Below are 21779 nucleotides of genomic sequence, written 5' to 3' on the forward strand. Positions count from 1 at the left end.
CCAGCCCTGGAGTTCTAGGTTTTTCTTTTGTTGAAAGTGGCAGTTTCCTCCCAGGAACACAAAGGAGTTGAAAGATAAGGATCCTGAGCCCTGCCAGGGTGCTCACCTTGCTGAAGGCACCAGGCTGAGCTGCCAGCGCCTCACTCTCCTCGGAGGTGCCAGCCTCTAGTTTGGTGTCTGGCCCGTGGAAGGGGCTTAGTAAACACTGTTGAAGGAGAGTGAGTACTGGTGGTAACATGGCAGACCAACCGGGCTTTAGTCCCACCGCTGTCATTTAACAGTCGTACACTTAAGCAACCAAGTTACTAAATCTTAACAAGCCTTGCTTTTTCTCATCTGTAAAATGAAGTCAACATGTACCTCACGGGGATGCTGTGGAGATGAAATAAGCTGTGTCAACACGTGTAAGCTAGTGCCTGGCATATGAGGCTGTTATGGCAGTTCCCTTGCTTCCCTGTCCCTCGAGCAGAGCCGAGGGTCTAGCTGGGGGACCGTAAAGGTGCAAGGGAGCTTCCTCTAGTGTGTGCTTTTGGTCTCATCTGTGCCAGGGAGCCACTGCAGGTCACTGAACAGCGGAAGCAGGGAGTGCGAGTGCTTCTGGATAATGTTCCCCAGCCAGCGGCCCCACTGCTGCGAGACTCTGGGACTGTCAGTTCCTTCCAGGGGCAACCGAGGCACAAGGTTCATTCTGTGCCTTGAGTGAAAATGTCCCTCCCAGAGGTCAACACTTCCATCTGTGACAAATCAAACTGACCTTTAGGCCCCAGCAACACAACAAGTCATGTACACTTCCACACCATACGCACTCACTGGGGCCAACTTTGTGCCAGGCACGAGGGACAGACAAGACCTGGGCTTGGACTTTGGAGAAATGGCAGAAACATGAATCAAGATAATACAGCATGTGGTTGCTATGGAGATGGGGCACTCAACAGATGACAGGAGACATTATTGTTCTGTGCACACTTCACGTGTGAATTCACTTCATCTTCATAATTGATACTATGAGGTGACATATCAGAATACACTCTGCTGTAAGGAACAGAAATCTGACTAACTGGACTTCAGCAAGGAAGGGATTTAATTGTCTCATACAAGTTAAGAAGTCTGGGGAGCCAGTCCAGGGCTGGAATGGCAGCTAAACTTGTCTTCCAGCTCTGCCATCCTTACCATGGGGCTTTTGTGCCCATAGCACCTGTAGGCATGTCTTCATTCAGGAGGAGGGAACTAAGGGCGGAAATGCCATACAAGTCCAGTTTTCCCAGAAGCTCTTCAGCCAGAACCGGATCCCTTAACTGCAAGGGAATCCAGGACGATGAATTATTTTTAGCCGGGCACATCAGCCTCAACAGAAGTCGGGCTCCATGAGCAGGAGCCAAAGTGCACACCTGGGCCATCTTCCTCCCCTGGGGCTCACTGGCCCATCACTGCTCAAGTCTGGGGGTGTGTGTAATGGCGGGGAGAGGCAGGGCCCCTCTGTCCTGAGACATGCCCCTATCCTTGGTCTTCACTGTGTTCCAAACCTAGTCACTTCTTGGAAAATTCAGACTGCACCAACAGGTCGCTTTCTGGGCCTGGTTTCTGCAGCATGTGGGGCTGCCTAGTGCCTTTAGCAAAGGAGATAGGATCAGGTTCTCTATGAACCAGCTGGAAATTGGCTCCCCTTGGCCTGGTCACCCATCTTTGGGATGATACCAAACAGCCCAGGTCCTGAGCAAACCAAGTTAGCACCCATCCAGCAAGCACAGGTGACCATCTCCCCAAGAGAGCTGCTCCAGGCCTTCATATGACTTGCTCAGGCACGCGCGCGCGCGCGCACACACACACTTCACTCACTGTCTTGTCTTCCAGAGTGACTGGGGGCAGCCCTACCCCCCGGCCACTGAGGGATATAGTGGGTACAGAGAAGGCTACTGTGAGGAAGAGCTTTGGGAACTCCAGCTGGAGATGGAGTTGCTCAGAGACAAGTCTGGGGGCCTCAGGCAGCCCCAGTCACGTAGGCCTTGCCACAGAGGAGGGCAGAGGCAACAGTGTGGGTCAAAGGAGACCCCAGCTGTTGCTTCAGTGCCCGGCCCTCAGCACCAGGCAGAATCTAGGCAAAAAGGCTCAGTCTCCAAAGTCAAGTGGGGTGGAGGGATGGGGGCAATGAGGAGCCTGGGCTGGCTTCCAGCGAGGTGGCCAGGCTGCCAGTGGGGAAGGCTTAGTCATCTGTCTCCTGTTTGATGTTCTTGATGGGAACAGGCAGCTCTGGACTTGGGGCCTTGTCCGGCGTGGCCACGTCAAGATGCTCTTCCTTTACACGCACAGCAATGACTAAAGGGGGAGGTGGGGAGGGCCGGGGAACAGAGTGAGTGTGTGTGTAACTCTGTGGAGGGCAGGGGACCCAGCATCTGGGGAAGGGATCTGGCTTCTTACAGATGGGGGCCCTCAGGATGTGGCAGGGAGAGTACCTTCCCCCTCCATGGGGGCAGGCAGCAGAGAAGGCCCAGGGCCCTGTCACACCCCAGCCAGGCAGGCTGTGCCAGAGCCACTGGCACCTGCCTCTCTGCTGCCCACTCTGCCAAGCACACGAGGTGGGGGCAGAGATGGAGAGGGCAGGCTGGAGATGCTCGGCTCCATTCAGAGTTGGGGGTGGATGTTTGGGAAGCTCTCCAGGCCCGGTGGTCCTGCTTGGTGCCCAGAAAATTCCCTTTAAACTTTACTCTTTTGTGCCAGGTAGGGAAGGAGAGGGGCCGTCTCTGAGCACTGCCTTGACCCCACCCAGGAGGCTCTTACTTTCATCGGAAACGGGCTCTGACGAGGTCTTCTCTGCGGCCGGCAGGTCGTTCTCCAGCAGGGGCTTCTTGGACCCCTGTCTGAGGGGCCGGGTCTTGGTTGGTGGTATTCTTTTCCCTTTGAATAAAAAAGGAATTAAACCAGCATAGGGTTGTATCCACGTGAGGTTCAAAGGCTGGGTCTCATCCAGCAGAGGCGAAGGTGCCGACCTGCAGGAACAGGAGGCCTGAACTCTGACATCGCCCCTCAGGGCTGCCTTGAGGCTCAGAGAGGTTCTCTCCAATAGGGGATTAATGCCACCCCCTGCCCATGCCCCCAGTCCCCCACCCCACCCCCATGGTTGTTAAGCTTCTCTTTTCCAATCCTTACTTTCTTCACCTGTGAAATGCAACTTTCCCAGCCCTACGTTTTGAACGGCACAGGGGCCTCCCGCTTAATCAACTCCATATCCTCACAGGATCTTAATGCTGCACAGAGACTATATCCATTTCCTCTTTGTCCCATTTTGGGACATCCTCTTCTCTGGGTGGTGCCATGTCGTGGAGACCACCTCACGGCCACCAGCCTGCAGCTCTGGAGGACAGCATTGCCCCCTCTACTCCCTGCCCCCTCCAACCTGCTGCCTGAGCTGAGCCCACACTAGGCTCAGGACCTACTGAGAGGGAGGCCCCGCCTAGGGAGAGACACCAAAGCTCGGTGGCAGCTCTTGCTCCCACCCCTCAGGGGGTCACGAAGGAAGAACGACAGCCTTGGGGAGCAGCTTCCACTTCCTCCCAGACTTGTTACTTGCAAACACAGCAGTTGCACACTGCCGAGGAAGCCATGCCGATTTCTGACTGTGGGGCAGTGGGGCTGGGATCCCTGCTTCTCTCTCTCAATTACAATCTCTTGTCGCTTTTCCTTGGCATCCTGACCACTGCCAGAGACTAAAGACTCCCTATTTATGCTCGGGGACAGGCCCGTGGGGCCAAAGGGCGAGGGCGAGGAGATGGAGGGACCATGAAGAGCGCCACCTAAGCGGCAACTCCCCCCTCCGCTCCCAGGACACAGGCCCAGCCGATCCCAGGTCCCACACCAGCCCAGGGCCGCTTAAAGCATCACGTACTTTTCTTCCCAAACTGTTTCTTTTTCTTCTTCGTGGCCTCTTTGGCCTTCAGAGGTGTGGTCGGCTCTGTTGTTGAAAGACAAGGGCAGGAGGTGAGAAGAGGGTTGAGAGAGGACATGGGGTACAGGCACATCCCAAGACCCCTGCCTACCCCTCACTAGCCTCCCTTACTCACAGGACACCCCAAGAAGGAGAGCCAAAGTTGGGCAATGAGAACCGAGGCAGGGGGCGCTGAGGGGAGGGACTGGAGAACAGCTGTCCCTTCTGCCCACCCTCGCCACCGGGGCTGCTCGGAGGGACCTGGGTAGTTTACCTGGGTGCACAAGGGCACGAGCATATGACAGAGTGGGGAGGTCAAGGAAGGAGCTCTGCAGGCCAGAGGGAGAGGGAGACAGAGAAGTCAGGAGCGGGGGGAGGGGAGACGAGGGCCCCCCTACTCAGAGGTGGCCCAGGAGACTTCTCGATCTCATGCCAAAGAATGAGGTGGGCATGGGGCAGGGGAGTGGGTGGCAGGAAGGAAAAAGAAGAGGAAAGTCAAGAGCCCTTTAGGGCCGCAAGAGCCCAGACCTGCAGCCACGGGCGGCTGGAGCTGGTAGCCTGTGAGCTCACACCAGCCGACGGGGTAGATGTCCGGGGACTCACAGTCCACCCACTGGTCATACTCGCTGTCCCAGCCATCGAAGTGGATGCTAAGGAGCCGATGCACCACCCGCTTCACTGTGGCCACGCAGATGAGCCGGGGTTCCATCAGGTCCACAGCCTCCAGCTTCATGCCCACCTTGAAGCCGTGGTTGGGGCAGTCCTGGGGAGGGGGAAGAAGGCAGTGACCAAGCCAGCCAGCTCCCTGCCCCAGCGGGGCAGAATCGGGGGGAGGGTGCAGGGCTGAGTGCTCACAGGGGAAGGTTCCTCTGACCAATGACGCCACTGCACTTTCTTCCCACGCTCCAGCCCCTCTGGGAAAGGGACTGGCTAAACCGCTCAGCACAGTGCCCATGTCAGAGTTGGGACTTCTCCCCCAAAGTGGCTGATCTCAGCAGCAGAGACTCAAGAAAAGAGAAGGGGTTGAACTGCCACCACTGACAGTGGGCAGGGCCAGTCCTGAGGCCGTTCCCGGCCCCATGCATCCTCAGTCTCCTCACCATGTTAAAGAGTCTCGACGGAGCTGCTTTGGACTTGGTCTTCTCCAAGTAGGTCTCCCAGTTGAAAGTGTGTGGCTCGTACCCTAGAGGAACAGAATGCACAGATGTGGAGGGAGAGGAGGGGGATGGGAGGGAATCCAGGAAAGGAGCACACTGCCAAAGGGGTGCCTGCAGCTTGGTCAGGACCCAGCCTGGAAACTCCCCAGAAGCCTTCTTCCCTTCTCCCCATGCTCTAGGACCACTGTCCTGTTGTACAGGTTGTTCACTGCCCAAAAGGACAAGTGGGAGCTCTGCTCACCAAGTCACACACCAGCTAGTGGTGGCCTTGGGTGCCTCTGTCACCTCTCCTCTCCAGTCTGAGACTCCACGCTCCAGGGGTCTGGTTTGGCCAGGAATCTGGGCCTGTGGCCTCACCCTGCCCCTTCCGACTGCAAGGCCAGTCTTACCTTTTGGGAGTGTGAGCTCAATGTCATTTTTCTGGCAGAAGGTGGCTGGGAAGATGGCATGGGAGGAGGCATGGTAACAGAACCAGTCGGAGCCATCTGTGGAGGGGCCCCCATCCACACAGATCATCAGGTAGCCGTCCAGGAGAACCTAAGGGGTGGTGGGGTGGGGGCAGAGCAGATGGAGAAGACGGTGTCGTGAACTGCACCCCCATCCCAGGGTAAGGTGTCTACGGTGGGGATGCGAGGCAGATGGATCCAACTGGAGCTAGAGCTCAGCCTTCCCTGAGCTTGTGCTTCAGAGCACTCAGCACTCCTGTGACCCAGACCTGTGAGATGATTTACCATCCTCACTAGACAGCCAACGCTGTGCCAGCAGGGACTACATCTGTCTTTTTGCCACTGTGTCCTCAGTGGTGAGCACAAAGGCCCAGGCTGGAGATTTGCCAAATGGACAAGCCAGCATGTCCCCCAGGAGGGCCAAAGGGTGGGCATTTGCTCCTCGGGCTGCAGCAAAGTCAGCCTGGCTGTGGCTCTCGGCTAGACCAGCACTCAAAAGATGGCAAGTGGCAGTGGGAAGCCCCCAGTGAGGTGACAGGGCGGGGCCTACACCTGACCAGGCTCAGGCCAGGTGTTCAAAAAACACCTGCCCAACTCGTCTCGGACCCTGACATAAAAGCAGATTCTGAGCAAGGAGCAGATAAGTCCCCTACTCACAAAAATCAGGTACCCCAGGAGCAGCCTGTGCTGGGCAGGTGGGATGGACATGGAGTGCAGAGCTCTGTGCCATCTCCGGCCCCTCAGAAAGCCACACTGGAGGCGGCAGGGCCAGCCCCACGCTCACCTTGCAGATGGTTGCCACGCAGATGTTGCCCAGATTCAGGGGGTCAATGGCCTCCAGTTTCATCCCCTCCTCAAACCAACCACCTTCCGTGTAGACAGCTCGAACCTTAAAGGAAGGGGGCAGTTGGGGCATCTCTGGGTCGGCCCAGGTGAAGCCGGGGGGGTGGGGGGGAAGCAGGCCTCATCTGCCATAGGCCTGGGAAGGAAATGGGGAAGGAAAGGGACATCCCGGGAAGAGCCAGGGGCCTCAGGCCTGGAATGGACCTATGGCCAAGGGGAAAAGTGCCCAGGGGCGTGCCTCACCTTCTTGAACAGGTAAGGAACAGCATCACAGTAGATTTTCCGGAAGGTGGGATGGTGGGCCATGTCACTGCGCCTCTCTTTTGGGGAGATGGCAGAAGGAGTGAGGGAGAGAAGGGAGATGAAGGCTGCTAACAGGGCCATGTTCACGCCTCCCCCAGAAATGTGGGGGCTGCCTTGCTCTAACCTGTACCACAGCACCCCCAGCCCCCACCTAGACTAGAAGACAGAAAACATCAGGAGCTCTCTGTAAGGACTTTTCAGCCCTTGAGACCCCGACTCTTCCCACATGACAAGGGAGAGGATGGGGCCTGTAGCCTCTGGGTTCAAATTGATTTTACCACTTATAAGCTGAGTGACCTTGGTCAAGTGTCTCAACCTCTCTGGACCTCAGTATTGTCATCTGCAGGGTAGAGATGACCACCTCTACCACAGAGCATTGTTGTGGGGTGTAGAGAAGGTGCTCTCACCCAGGCCTTGGGGCAGCAAAGCCTGGGGTCACGCTGGATTGGGGCTTTGCTAACCTGATAGCTTGATGCTGTGGCCGACACGCCGTGACCAACCCACTGGGTGGATCAGGGGGCTCCACATATGGCACCAGAAGTCATCATCACTGTCACCATCTTCGTACAGGAGCCGTAGGCGACCCCCAATTACCGTGTCCACTACGGCCATGCGGGTCCGTGACACCTGAGACTTGTCGACCACCTCCAGCCGCATGCCTTGCCGGAAGGGGTACTTCATGCTCTCCACCATCTGCAATGACATCAGAACACAGGCCTGCTGTGGTCATGAGGACCCTCCACCCACATTCCTGCTCTGTCTCTGGAAAGTAACCAGAGAACAGGGAAGGTGGGGTGGAACCACCCCAATCACTAAGTCAGGAAGTGGGCAGGTGAGCCCTTCCATCCTGGTCCCCAATTCTCTAGGATGATACTGAGGGACAGTGCACAGCTTACAACGTGTGCGCCAAAATGCCAGTCAGTCAATATGATGGGAACTACAAACCCATTTCAGACTAAGGAAACAGGTGCCCTGGAGAGGTCAGGTGACTTGCCCAGAGGCACACAGACACATTAATGCCAGAGCTGAGCCTGGAACTTGGTCCTGGTGTCCAGCCTTGTGCTCTTTCAGGGATCTGCACTCTGATCCCACAGGTACCCCACACTCCGCTCTACCTCCTGAGCCCCTGCTGGGGGCACATACAAGCCTCGTGTCCGGAGAACTGAGTCCCCTTGTGCCCGCATAAGTCTAATTCTAGCTCTGACCCTGCTGGGCTGAGGCTCTGAACCTAGCACCTCAGTAGCAATGCCTGCCCCCTCTGACCCAGCAAGGGACAGGGACCAAGAGGACGACAGACTGCTCAAGAGAACCCCGATGGCAGGGCATGGGTGAGGGGGTGGGAGATTCCTTTTGTCACATTTTGTCACATTTGTCACAAAGTCACATTCCTGTGACTTTGGTGCCATCTTGCCTGGGGCAGGGGAATGGGTGCGGTCAGCTCTGTAGGGCTTTCCAGCCCCAGGGCACTGCTAGCTCAGTGGGAACTGGCCCCAGCCTGGGCGTGGTGGGGAGTGAGCAGCGCCATTTCAAATCCCACCAGAGGAGGAGAGCCTCAGAGGTCACAAAGCAGCCACCAGGAAAAGCTGCCAGAGTCCTGCACCACACACCCTCCAGCCCTCAGCTCAAGGGCTGGAGCACACCCGACACCGACTGCCTGACGGGCCCATTCAGGAGAGTGAGGCGCCTCCCGGACCTGGCCCCTCCTTGACACCCTCCTTTCCTGTGGGCCCACCCAGCACAGCCCTGACCCAACACCACTTCACTGCCCTGTTTTGTTCACAGTCATGTGTGGGAACGGGAGCCCTGTAAGGGCAAGGCACTGTGGGCAATACAGGAGAAGATGCTTACAGTTTTGCTGGAAAGATAATATGAAAAGATAATTAACATTCAGGGAGATAAACAGCAAATGAGTAGTACCCAGCGAGTTCAAATAAGGGAAAAATCAATTCTACTTTAAGGAAAAAAAGCCAGAGAATGCTTCCTTGAGGTGCTGGAACCATTCCTTGCTGAAGGCCTTTTCCCCTGCATCAGGCCCCTTAGGTGACATGGCCCCCACTCCCACTCCAGCCTTGTTTTCCACTGCGGGCTTCCACACCACCCCCACCCTACCCATCATGGCAGAATCAAACGCCATTTTCTCCACAAAGCCTTCCTCAATACCTGCTCCTCCTGAGGCCACAAGGCCAGTTCAGTTTCGTGTCATGGCAGTGCCTGCCCTGCACCCCTCCACTCACTGCTGGGACACTTACCCAGGGCAACCTGGGAACCACACCCATGAGCATCTGGGTCAGGAGACCTCAGGTGTGGCCCAGGCCCTGTGTGAGCGAGCCCCACACTGGAGGTCTGGCATATAGAGTGGGAGAGACTAAGTCTTCACTTGTACCCTGTGATCCCTTTGAATTTTTACCATGTGCATGATTTTCAAGTTCAACAACTAAATGATTTTTTTAAAGTGAAATTAAATGCCACACAGGGGCCGGCCCCGTGGCTTAGCGGTTAAGTGCGCGCGCTCCGCTACTGGCGGCCCGGGTTCGGATCCGGGCGCGCACTGACGCACTGCTTCTCCGGCCATGCTGAGGCCACGTCCCACATACAGCAACTAGAGGGATGTGCAACTACAACGTACAACTATCTACTGGGGCTTTGGGGGAAAAAAAATAAATAAATAAAAATTATTAAAAAAATAAATAAATGCCACACAGATGATTCTGAGGTACATCCCTGGTTCAGAACCAAGGCTATTTTATAATTATTCAGGTGCATGACTTCATTTCCTCTGCCAGACTGGAGAGTCCTGGATGGCAGGGTCTGTATTTCCTACAGTGCCTTGTTTACAACAAGTACTTAATAAAATCTGTTGAACGGACGCTCCTAAAAAATGCTATGAGCAAAGGTAAGGGTCTGGAAGAGCAAATGGCTGGATGAAAGAGTCTGGGTGGGGAGGATGAGCCACTAAACCGTCAAGCAGGGGAGTCTTAGGAAAAATACTCCAGTGAGCAGCATGAAGGACAGATAAAAGGGGAGATAGGCAGGAAGGAGGTCAGTTAGGAGACCCAAAGGGCTCACTGCCAGACCTTGATATGGAAATCCACGGGAAGCGTCCTGGAGCCTACCAACCGTTTCATGAGGTAGCCCTTCCAGTCGGTGAACTTGGCATGGATGGCTGTGGAGAGACAAGCTGATTACACAGACAGACAACACTCCCACCGACAGGGGGTGCCAGAGATCAGCAGAGGGGACAGAACAATTTTTTTCTGCCTCATCAGGCCAGCAATCAACCTCATCTTATAAAATCAGGCTGCACAACTTGGATCTGCCACAGGGCCTCTGAGTCAGGGGAGAACAGGAAGCAAGGTGGCAAGGGGGTTCTGTTCTGGTCTAACCTAAGACAGAGAACTCCCCCTTCTACCAAAGGCCCGCAGGAACCACGACAGAGAATGTTCTCATTAACTCACTCCGAGGGGGCACCAGGATCTTGCTGTTGATGGCACACCAGCCAATGGGGTGGACATCCACAGTTCCCAGGTTGCACCAGAAGTCATGGCTAGCGTCATTTTCAAAGCCTTCGTACCGGAGCAGCACCCGGTACCCTGAAAGAAGGGAAAGGGCACCAGTGAGGAAGGGTGGGATGGGGAAAGGTATATTCTTAGGCCTTCTCTCTTCTGCAGCCTACAGCGGACTCTCCACTGCCTATTCCAAGAACTCCTTCCAGGAGCTGAGTCCCTGTTGTCCACAACAGTCAGAGCCCAAACAAACCCATGCCACTTACTTGGAAAGCAGTACGGCATAGTGGTGAGAATTTTCTATAGCCTGATCATCCTTGGAATCAACTTAAAAAATGGGAGTTTCCAAACTTGCCAAGCTGAGGTCCCCTCCAAGGTAGGGAAGGTAGGAGAATCCCAGGAAGAGAGGCAGAAACTGGGTGGGTTTTTTGTTTGTTTTGTGAAGCCAATTTCTTCCTATAACACTGCCCACCCATCTGGAGATACCACTCTCCAGACACTGACCCTACTTGGCCAGAGGAACACCCACCTGCTGCCTGGATGACAGAAGCGATCCAGTATACCCGGCTGGGGAGCACAGCGTCACTGTTGAGCACCTCCACCTTCATCCCCTTCATCACGTCCTCCCACTGGTCATACAGAGGGACCTGTGTGGGGATGAGGCATTCAGGGAGGGACAGTGAGCTGCCTGGACAGGCAGGAAAGAGTGGCTGGCCTCACGAGTCATTGCGTCCTTCTCTGCACCTCAACTTTTCACATCACTCATGGTGTGTGGAAAGCCAGGCACCGGGACCAGGGATAAAGAGATGACCAAGACGTGTCTGCTGTCCTTAAAGAACTGAGTCAGGAAATAGAGGGGTGGTGGGCAGAGATCCAGAGTCAGACAGCCCCGAGTGCTAATCTTTACAGGACCAGCTCCTAGCTGTACTGTCTTGGGCACATCACGCCTGTACCAGCCTAACACTTCCTCGTGCTCACCACGTGCCGGGCACTGTGCTCAGCACAAGTATCACCTCTCAATCATCACTTGAGCCTGGGCAGTAATGATCATGACCCCCTCATCTCTCAGCTATTACCATGCTGGCTCTCTCAGAGCTGTCTACCTACACATTATTTCTGGCACATTCTCTCTCCACCTCTCCAGCTGGTCTTCTCCTGTGAAAAGCCCCATCAGCAGTGGACCATTGGTGGTTGCCTCCCCAATAGCTAATCCTCACTTTGCTGCCAACAGCACCTCGATCCTCCTTTGGGGAAATTGACCATTTTTTCATTCTCAGCCTTGGCTTAAGCCAATTGGGGTATCCCATTCCATCTCCCCGGCCAGAGACTAGGTCCATCACAGAACCTAGAAATGGTTATGCTACACAGGGGTGGGCTTTTTATAGAGCATAGTGGATGAGATATGTTAAATGCAAGTATGATGTACCTGCCCTGCAATGAAAATGCCAGGACTGCTAGAGAATGCACGGCAAAAGAGCCTTCCCTACTAGGTGCACCTTCATTAGTAATTCAGAGGGGAGGAGTAAGAGAGTCAAGCTGCTTCATTGTTGAGGACGCTCCTCAGAGTTCAGTAGCAGTTCAGAAAGGAGAGGCTAGGAAGTGGGTTTACTCTGGTGAGAGGACTCCACGAGGAGGAGGCCTCCTCCTGAATTTCCTGAGGTTTAGGAAATCAGCTTGAAAGACAAAACAAGAGCGCTGCTCTCGGCTTCTCTCCTGGCCTGCAGACTAGCACAGGCTACGGATGCTGCATGTTAAGTTCTTCCACTCGAAGCCCAACCCTCCAGGGCCTCACCCTCCTGGTGTTTCTCAATGATAGGGGGTCAGGGAGGACCAGGGGGCCCAGGGCAGTTCAAAAGCACCAAGCTTTCAATGGGAAAACAGTAAAAACGGGGAAGAAAGGAGAAAAGGATTTCAGAGTTGACTCTTAGACATCAACTAGCACAAAGTTCCATTAGATAAATAAGCAAAGTGGGGACCTCAGAGGGGAAGCACAGTGCTAGAAGCCTTCAATGAGGATTTGTGGGAGGACTTTCCGAAAAGAAGTGGGCAGAAAGGTAAACCGGAGCAAGAGGCAAAGCTGGGCTCTGACCACCCAGACCTCACCACTGTTCTCTCCCCACTGCCAATGTCCAGCCTGGAACGACGCTCACGATGCAGGTGGGTGAGACGGGTGGCGAGCACCGGGGTTCCCTGCTCTCCCTCCCCTCATCTCCAGGGCACTCACGTGTTTAAAACAGCTGACAGGAGCAGCCTTGTAACTGTGATCCTTCAGGAACTTTCCCCAGTCAAAACCCAAGACCAGCGCTGCAGAGCAGAAAGAGGAAGAGTTGAGAGTTGAGGCTGGGAGCTCAAGCAGCAGCCACTCTAGGAACGTGGCCCTTGCAGAGCGTGTAGAAGCAGCTCCCTTTCCCACCCCAGCAGCACCTCGATCCCAAGTCCACGGGGGGGCCACCCTCTCCTCAGCAGCCCTGTACCCACTCCCATACCTGCCCTATCAGTGGCCATCAGGATGGGGGAGGACCTTATCCAAAGGCTGCCAACTCTCAGAGCATAGGAGACACTTACAGGGAAATGTCTGACCTTTCTTTCCCCAAAGGAAGGAAATTCAAAGACCCTTGGGTTTACATTCCTCAGACCTCCCCCAACCTCTCATTGGCCACAGCCAATCTAAATGGGTGGGAGGTGCACACACCCAGGCCCCTCCAACCCTCGTGCCTGTGGAGTCCCACTTGTTAAAAACTCAGACCATCTAGAGCGGAGTTGCTCCATGCCTACATTTAATTTGCTTAGAAATTGCTACACACACTCAGAGAGAAAGGTTCCTTTCCTTACCCCACCACCCCTCTTCAAACCAGATCTGGGTCTCCAGTGCCCCAGGAAAACAAAAGCCATAGAGCTAAAAGCAATGCAAAACAAAAGCAGCCAATTCTCTGCTTGTCAATCATTAGGAGTAGGGCAATTTAAGAGCAACTGAAGGGATTTTTCTGAGGTAATTTCCACAATACCTACCAGGTGAGGAAGATGCAATCCTCCATGAGCCTGGGTTAGGTCACTTTCTAGCTGGCCATCTTTTCCATTCCTGGCTCCTAGGGAGGCCACCCCAGTCCTGGCATCCCCCTCCCCCAGCACTTCCTGAGCACCAGTCCTCTGCTGTCTTACCATCTTGCCCTGTTGGCGTCCCATCTGCTAGCTGTCCTGTCCCCTGGGAATGGAGGAAGGCTCCAATTTTGGCAGACCAGGCAGCCTTGTGCAGGACCTTGGCTTTCTTGGTAGGTGGTTTCCCCTGGAGGGAGGAGGAGAGGATGGGTATAGCCTAACGGCTAAGAACATGGATCTGGATTTGGACTGCCTAGGTTTATCCAGGCACTGGTTCAGTTAACTTCCTTGGGGCTTCAGTTTCTTCATTTGTAAATCACGATGATAATAATAACAATGCTTAGCTCAGAAGGGCGTTAAAGGTTGAGAGTGACTACTGTGCCCTGCACTCACTTAAGTGGTCAGCTCTTGTTCAACTCTGGAGGGGTGGGGAGGTGAGGCAGGGAGGGACACCTGTTCTATCTTTTAAGCCTTCACTTCCTCCAGCCATCTCCTTCCTCTGGTGCTCCTACAGATTTATGCAGACAATGGGCTTCAGAGGGTCTGTGAGCTGAAGCAGGAGACAATATTTTGTACACACATGAATGTTCTGGAGAGGGTCCATGGCTTTCATCAGGTACTCAAAGGGTCATCCCCCAAAATGAAAGGCCACTGATCTGGTCTGTAATTTATAACTTAAGCACTGATCAGAAAGGCCCAGAGAATTTATTAAAGAGATCAGTAAAGTAGAAACGTGGGTTTAAATCCCACAAAGACCTCAGTTCCAATCCTGGCTCTTCAATTTTATTTGTGTACCTTTGTAAGTTACTAAAAGTTTTTGAGCCTTTAAAATAGGAATCTTTAAAAATTCATCTTTTAGGGATCAGTGGTTGGACTGAGAGTGCCAAGTCCTTAGCAAGTACCCCCAAATTGTAGCTATTAACAATATTACTATTAGCTCACTGAGGAGAGGGATTTTTCTGTGCCTTGACTAAAATCCGCAAAATGAGGGAAAAAATGGTAATTATCTCACAGAGGTGAGAGATAATGTATGAAGCACTAAGCAGGAGACCTGGCATGCTGAAACTTCAATTGTTAAAAAAAGAGACAACAGGACCAAAATGGAGTCACTTGTGCTAAGCCCCATGTCTGCAAACCAAGACTGAATACCAAGAGCAGTTGCCAGTTCTCCCAGGAATGCAATCTTAAGTAAACCTGGAACTTCCTGGTCAGCACTAGTGAGGTAATCTGCCTGCTAGATCCCTTCCGTTCCCCAAAGAAAGATGAGGTGATCTGCTCTTTCCTTGTCCCTGCCCCCTTCTGCCTATAAAAATCTCCCATTTTGTTCAGCTCTTTGGGGCTCCTTTCTATCTGCTAGATGGGATGCTGTATGATTCATGAATCATCGAATAAAGCCAATTAGATCTTCAAATTTACTCAGTTGAATTTTGTTTTTAACACAATAAATGTCAGAGCAGTGGGTCTTCAGCTTTGCTGTACATTACAATGACCTGGGGAGCTCTTTAAAGCCCCTATGTCCAGGCCACACTCCATCCCAATTAAATCAGAATCTTTGGGAGTAAGACCCAAGCAGCAACATTTAAAAACTTTTCCAGGTGATCCCAACGTGCAGTCAAGTTTGAGTACCAGTGTTGGGGACTGTGGCCATAGTTACCATGAAAGGACACGAGGCCAGGCACCTGAGATTAGGTTCCAGTCCCGGTTCTGTCGCTGTCTTCCTACCGAGCCACCCTAGGTAAGTCGTTCTTCCTCTCTGGACCTCAGCAATTAATGTGTGGGTTAGACAACACATCTCTAAGAATACTTCCATTTCTAAAAATTCTATGAATGTCAATAATTAACTAGAGATTGGTAAGACGTTCTAGGTGGCTGCCTATGACATGGAGTCAGAGATGATGCATCAACGTCCTAAACCCACCATAGCTGGTGAACCTTGTGCCTGTTTCCCATCCTACTGTCAGAGCATTTATAAAAGTATGGTGGGGGGCTGGCCCAGTGGTGCAAGCGGTTAAGTGCGTGCACTCCACTGCGGCGGCCCGGGATTCGCCGGTTCGGATCCTGGGCGCTCACCGACGCACTGCTTGGCAAACCATGCTGTGGCGGCGTCCCATATAAAGTGGAGGAAGACGGGCACGGATGTTAGCCCAGAGCCAGTCTTCCTCAGCAAAAAAAAGAGGAGGATTGGCAGATGTTAGCACAGGGCTGATCTCCTCACACACACAAAAAAAGTATGGTGGGAAGACCAAGGGCATCAGACTCCCTCAAAGTTCTTGTTTAAAACTTACTGAACATATCAGACTCTGAGGGGTGAGGGTGGGGAATGGAGGGTAGCCCCAGGAATCTGCAATTTAACAAGCTCCATAAATGGATTCCCCTGCCCTGTACGGTTTGAGAACATAATACCATGAAATTTACAACCTCAGACAGCCATAAGCAAGGTCCTTCCCTAGCCCTCCTGGCCCCTTGCCATCAGTCAATTGTTGTTGCTATCTCAGCACCCAGGGCCCTGGGAAGGGTCTTCCAAATACCTGCCTCTCACCTGTAATCTAGCCAAGATACTGGCTTTCTTGGAGTTGGAGGAGTAGCTCCTGGAACAGGAGACACTGCAGAATCTCTTGGTCTTGGAGAAGAAGGCTTCCCTTGTACCCACGATACCACACATCTCACAGACAGCTGGGAAGAGAACTTAGCACATGACTCACCTGATGCGGTTACCCCAAATCAAACAAAACGATGGGCCCTTCAAAAGCTGGGGCACTGCATTTACCGGGTTAAGTCTCAGTCCCCCTAAGGCTGGCAGAACTGGAAGAGAAGGAAGTTCTGGGGTGTCCATCTGAACCTATTTCACCCAAGATAAGCTGCTTGGCATCCCTTGGCTACACGTGTCAACAGTGGCGCTAAGGAAAATCCATGAGGATGACAGAGGAAACAGGTGAGGAAAGTTTGCGAAGAGAAAACTGAGAAGGAAAAAAGTGCTCACATCACTTAACTTCTGTGGGTCCATTTTCTTCTCTTCTATAAAGAGACTGAACTAAATCAATGTTTCAACCTTGACATCGTATTAGAATCACTTGAGGAGCTTTTAAAACTGCCCAAGCCTGAGATTCTAATTAGCTGGTCTGTGGTGGGACCCAGGCATTTCCAGTTTGTTAGAAGCTCCCCAAGCGATTCTTTTTTGTGTGTGTGTGTGTGTGAGGCAGATCAGCCCTGAGCTAACATCCATGCCAATTCTCCTCTTTTTGCTGAGGAAGACGGGCCCTGAGCTAACATCTATTGCCAATCCTCCTCTTTTTTTTTTTGCTTTTTTTCCTCCCCAAAGCCCCAGTAGATAGTTGTATGTCATAGTTGCACATCCTTCTAGTTGCTGTATGTGGGACGCCGCCTCAGCATGGCCCAACAAGCGGTGCGTCGGTGCACGGCCAGGATCCGAACCCCGGCCGCCAGTAGCAGAGCACGCACGCTTAACGGCTAAGCCACGGGGCCCGCCCCCTCCCCCCAGGTGATTCTAATGCACAGCCAGGCTAAAGAACCCCTGCACTAGATGGTCTCTAATGGTTCCTTCTAGTTCTAAAGTTCTAAGATTCTAAAAGAATGGTTGAAGAAGATAGAGGGGAGAAAGATAAAAGAAAGGAGAGAGGAAGGGAAGACATGACAAATAGAAAGGAAATAAGATTCAACTGGCAAGAGTATTCTCTTCTGAAAAGTTCAGGTACCAAGCAACAGGAGTGTTATTACAAATTGTCTAGCCGGCCTCTTTTCACAGGCAGTCCACACGCTGGAGGCACTGACAGTGGGGTCCAGCAGCTGTCCAAGATCACAACTCTGAAGCCAAGTGGCTTCCAGATGATCCATGGGGATTCTTATCTGCTCACCTCCACCCTACTCCTCTTACTTGGAGGTCACTTTATTCTATATTTCCCTCCCCCTCACTCCCACCCCGCAAGCTATTTCTTGTCCCTACCCAGATAGTAACCAGAACAAGTGTTCTACCTTCTCAACCTCCAGGCTTAGAAATCCACTAGCTATTCACACAAATGTACAAGCAGCACCATGTTAATGACTGGCATGTAATGTGTGCTAAATAAATACTAGTTGTATGAACGAAATCAGACTACTGCAGAAGAAATGACCCTTGGGGCTACTTGGGATGCTCTGTCTCTCTCACAGGCCCTTAGACATCAGATCAAACAGCCCTTTACACCTGGAGGGCTCTGCCCACATGGCTCTATCCCCCTCTTCCTCCATAGCCTCCTGAAACCTCCCCATCTTCAGGGGGCACTCTGAAGGCACCTGGCTCAGAACCACTGCCATCCAAGGAGCGGGGAGTCCCAGGGCTGAGCAAATGCAGCGGGGAAGTGGGCAGCTCCCCTGCTTCCCGATCCTCATTTTCTGCTTCACTTGACTCCTCTAGGTAGGAGCTGCTCTCACTGCCCGCACTGCTGTTATAACTCCGGAAACTGTCATAGCCACCAAAGAGCTCCAAGTCGTCATCTTCCTCTTCTTCCTCCATTGGTTCTGAAGACGGAGTCTCCTGGTGGAAGGAAACAGGCAGAAGGAATCATGGTTGGTTTAGTGTATGGGGAGGGAGGTGGCAGATCTACCAGCTCCCGTTCCAGTTCTTGGTGAAGTCAACACTCTTGGGCAAAGTGGCAGGCAGAATCAAATACCCCTTTTGCAAACACCAGGATCATTACTCTTGTTTATACATTTCTCAACAGGCAACAGCGACCGCCTCTGGCCCGGGTCAAGCCTAACTACCTCCGTCTATCCATCTTTCCACACTCCGCCCTCCAGCCTTCACTAAAAGGCCTAAAGGGTCCACGAGTGAGGCTCTCGGGGTTCCCCTTCTCAGTCACGATAAGTCCTTCCCCCCTCACCTCGACTCCCCGGGGCTTCTCCATGAGACCCAAGACAGGGTCTTTAACCGTCACCAGGCGCAGGAAGCCATATTGGCCTCGCCGCTCTCGCGAGCGCACTCATTGGCCGTCTCCCAGAGCCGCGGACCAATCACGCTTCAGGAAAGAGGGAAAGCTGGTTCCGCGCTCGCTCGCGCCCCTCCTCCCCGGGGGCGGGAAAGCCGCGGACGCTTGTGGGACTTGTAGTTCCCGGGTGCGTGCGCGTGGAGCGGGGCGTTGCTACAGCGACGTGAAAATCCCGAGCTCGGGCCTTCCAGCGGCTGTTGCGGACAGTTTTCCTACCTCTACGTCAGCGTCTTCCCTTCACCCCTACCCCATCCTTCATTAAACAATTATTGAGCACCTACGGTAGTCAGGTACTGTTCCAGGCTGCAGGGATAACCTCGCATTCTCCCTGATTAGAAATTTCAGGTGCCGTTGGGCCGGAATGCCTAGCAGAGAGACTCATTTCCAATTCAGGCCGACTGGAATACTCTTATGCCCAATGCTGTAGATGTCCTGCATGCTCAAAATCCTGCAACACTCGCCCTCCGTCACCATCTTCTAAATAAAACCTGGACTATGAGGCTCGCCACCTCGTCGCGTTTGGATTTCCCACAACCTTCTTACACGCTGGGAGCTCTAGGCATTCTTGTGGAGCTTTACAAACATCTCAAATCCGCAGACATCCAATCATCGTTTTAAAGATGAGGCAACAGTGGCTGTTAGGGTTTAGACACTTTCCAAGATCACATAGGACTGGAATTTAAGATTTAGTCCAAGTTCTTTGCCTATGCTATGCTGTGCTCCAATTAATTAAGAAATTAAATGTAATAAGTGGAGGCTGAATATATGTTAAATATATTTCTAAATTTGAGGTTCACCACATAGATGTGAAAATCTTCCTTAATTTTTTTCTTTCCTTCAATCCCTTCTATCCCCAACCCCAATATCCACATTATGGACAAGTACTGTTGGTTCTTCTACCTCCAAAATATATCCTGTACAGGCCGGCCCGTGGCTTAGTGGTTAAGTGCTCACACTCCGATGCTGGCGGCCCGGTTCGGATCCCCAGCGCGCACCGACGCACCGCTTCTCCAGCCATGTGAGGCCGCATCCCACATACAGCAACTAGAAGGATGTGCAGCTATGACATACAACTATCTACTGGGGCTTTGGGGGGGAGGCGACAAAATATATCCTGTATGCCTCCACCACTACCACCCTAATACAAGCCACTGGTCCACTGCAACAGCCCTCCATCTGGTCTCCCTGTTTGAATCACCCCCTTCTTTAATCCACACAGGTGATCTTTTAAAATCATAAACCAGCTCATATTCATTTTCTTGCTTAAAACGCCTAATAGCTTCCCCATGCACTTTGAATAAAATCCAAACACTCCACAAGACCCTGAATGACCTAACCCTGGCTTTCTCTACAACCTCCTCTTGTACCACCCTCACCACCTTTCCCTGAACCCGTCCATGCTCCTCTTCTTAACTGCCAAGCTTGAGTTGGCCTCAGGGCCTTTGCACTTGCTGTTCAATTTGTGTGGGACATTCTTCCCATGGCTCTTGTCACGGTTGGCTCCTCATTTTTCAGATTTCAGCTCAAAGTCACCTCTTCAGGGACCTTATTTAAAGTAGTTGCTCCCTCCCCTCACGCTGTATTCCTTCACCATTTTACAGTCTTGCATAGCACTTGTTTCTGTCTGAAATATTCTTGTTCATTTGTTTACTTGTTTATTGCCTATCTCCCAGCACTGGAGTGTCAGCCCCATGAGGGCAGAGATTTAGTCTGTCTTGCTCTCTGCTGCATTTCCAGAGCCAAGAACAGAGCCTGGCATACTCTAGGTACTCTGTGACCAACGAGCTAGACAGTAAGACTTCAAGGATGACAATGGGCTGCTTCTCGAAGGCAGAGCAGGATGGGTAGCTTGCTAGTCTGACCATTGTGAACAGTTTTGTTTTTACCATTAACAGGCTTCCAGGCCCAGTTCCTCCATCAGGAGACTTAGGCGTTCCTTCTCTGGGCCTTACCTTCCTCATCAAGTAAACTGGATTAAGTTAATCTCCTTCAACTTGAAAAATTCCGTGATTTCAAAGTGCAGTAAACAATTCAAGATTCAACATCAAGAACGATAAGCAGATGGAGTTTAGGTTTTAATTTGTAAAACAGGACTAATAGGACCACCTCATTGGGTTGTGCAGTGCCTGCCATGCACGGGGCACAGTAGATGGTAGTTATTAACACCTATTAGACACTAGAATGGCAGCAACCAGGAGAGTAAACCAGCCAGGAAGAATAACCTTCATGAGTTGCTTAACTCTTTATTAATTTTTATAAAAGTGCAACCATGAATCTCACAGGCAGAAAGTCTGCTCATAGCAAAGCATTTTATTCATCAAATAAAGTACCTACTGTGTGCCAGGCATCATGCTGGACTCTGAGGAAACACAGGTGAACATCTCTGTCCTTATAGAGTTTACTGCCTCCTGCAGGGAGACTGTGAAAACTTAAAATATCTAGTTCCAACTGAAAAGGAACTTGGCAGGGTGCTGTGATGGGAAACAGGGAAGGGAGCCTCCGGTAGGGGGTGTGAGAGAAGGCCTGCTGCGTAAAAAACAAACCTCCTTGACTTGTAGGATGAGAAGGAGCCAGTAGGAGAAGAAGGTTTTTGGGAGAAGGGCATTCCAGGCAGAGACACAGAATTCAGGGAGGGATGTGAACAACTCCAGTTGGCAGGAGAATATAATGGGAAGCCCTTGGAAGGTTTCAAGCAGAGGAATGAATTGATTCAATTATGTTTTAAAAGATCGTTCTCTGGGTGGAGGTGGGTCAAGAGAAGAAGCCAGGAGGGGCTGGCCCGGTGGCGCGGCGGTTAAGTGCGCACGCTCCGCTTCAGCAGCCCAGGGTTCGCAGGTTCACAGGTTCGGATCCTGGGCGCACACCTACACTCTGCTTGTCAAGCCATGCTGTGGCGGCATCCCATATAATGTAGAGGAAGATGGGCATGGATGTTAGCTCAGGGCTACTCTCCCTCAGCAGAAAAGAGGAGGATTGTCATTGGATGTTAGCTCAGGGCTGATCTCCCCCCCCCCGCCCCCCAAAAAAGGAGAAGCAGCCAGGAGACCAGTTAGATGGCTCTTGTAATGATCCAGATGAAAGATGATGGTGGCCTGGACTAGGGCAGACTCAGAGGGCATGCAGAAAAGTAGAAGAATTTGAGAAGTGTGTCAGAGGCAGTAATTAATTGTATGGAGTGGGTAGAGGGAGGAATCCAGAATGACTCTGGGTAGATGTGTCAGATGGGTAGATGGTGGGACCATGTTCTGTAATGGTTAAATACTGTAGGAGGAATGAATGAGTTTGGGTGGTTAAATAGAGTGAATTAAGTGTTCTGCTTAGTCTGAGACGCCTGTGGGCAAGTGGGCAAGAAGGCAGTTGGAGTTCATCAGAAAGCCCTGAACTCGAGATCTAAATCCTGCAATTTTTGGCAACTGGAGATTTAAATCCCTCCCGCCTCTCTGGCTAATCCTCTCTCCTCTGCAGGGCCTTCCTTTTCTACCTGAACTCTTTTCTTCTTCCTTAAAATTGAATGAGAGTCCCTAAATCCA

At 52.3% G+C, this 21779-nt stretch overlaps 1 protein-coding gene across 1 annotated transcript; it reads right to left on the reverse strand.

The window, feature by feature from the left end:
* Positions 1-1814: 1814 nt before the first annotated feature.
* On the reverse strand, positions 1815-18250 carry L3MBTL2 (L3MBTL histone methyl-lysine binding protein 2). The gene is made up of 17 exons (XM_058568273.1): positions 18145-18250; positions 17558-17798; positions 15807-15940; positions 13331-13454; positions 12396-12475; positions 10701-10818; positions 10124-10258; positions 9743-9831; positions 7130-7361; positions 6609-6685; positions 6307-6411; positions 5466-5613; positions 5020-5102; positions 4448-4682; positions 3881-3946; positions 2776-2892; positions 1815-2313 (listed from the first exon to the last, which is right to left on the reverse strand). Exons 1-17 carry the CDS (start codon positions 18166-18168, stop codon positions 2201-2203), a joined length of 2121 nt encoding a protein of 706 aa, XP_058424256.1. The 5' UTR covers positions 18169-18250; the 3' UTR covers positions 1815-2200.
* Between the last annotated feature and the right edge of the window lie 3529 nt (positions 18251-21779).

This window comes from Diceros bicornis, chromosome 25, assembly GCF_020826845.1.
Source record: "Diceros bicornis minor isolate mBicDic1 chromosome 25, mDicBic1.mat.cur, whole genome shotgun sequence".
NCBI classification, from domain to species: Eukaryota; Metazoa; Chordata; class Mammalia; order Perissodactyla; family Rhinocerotidae; genus Diceros; species Diceros bicornis.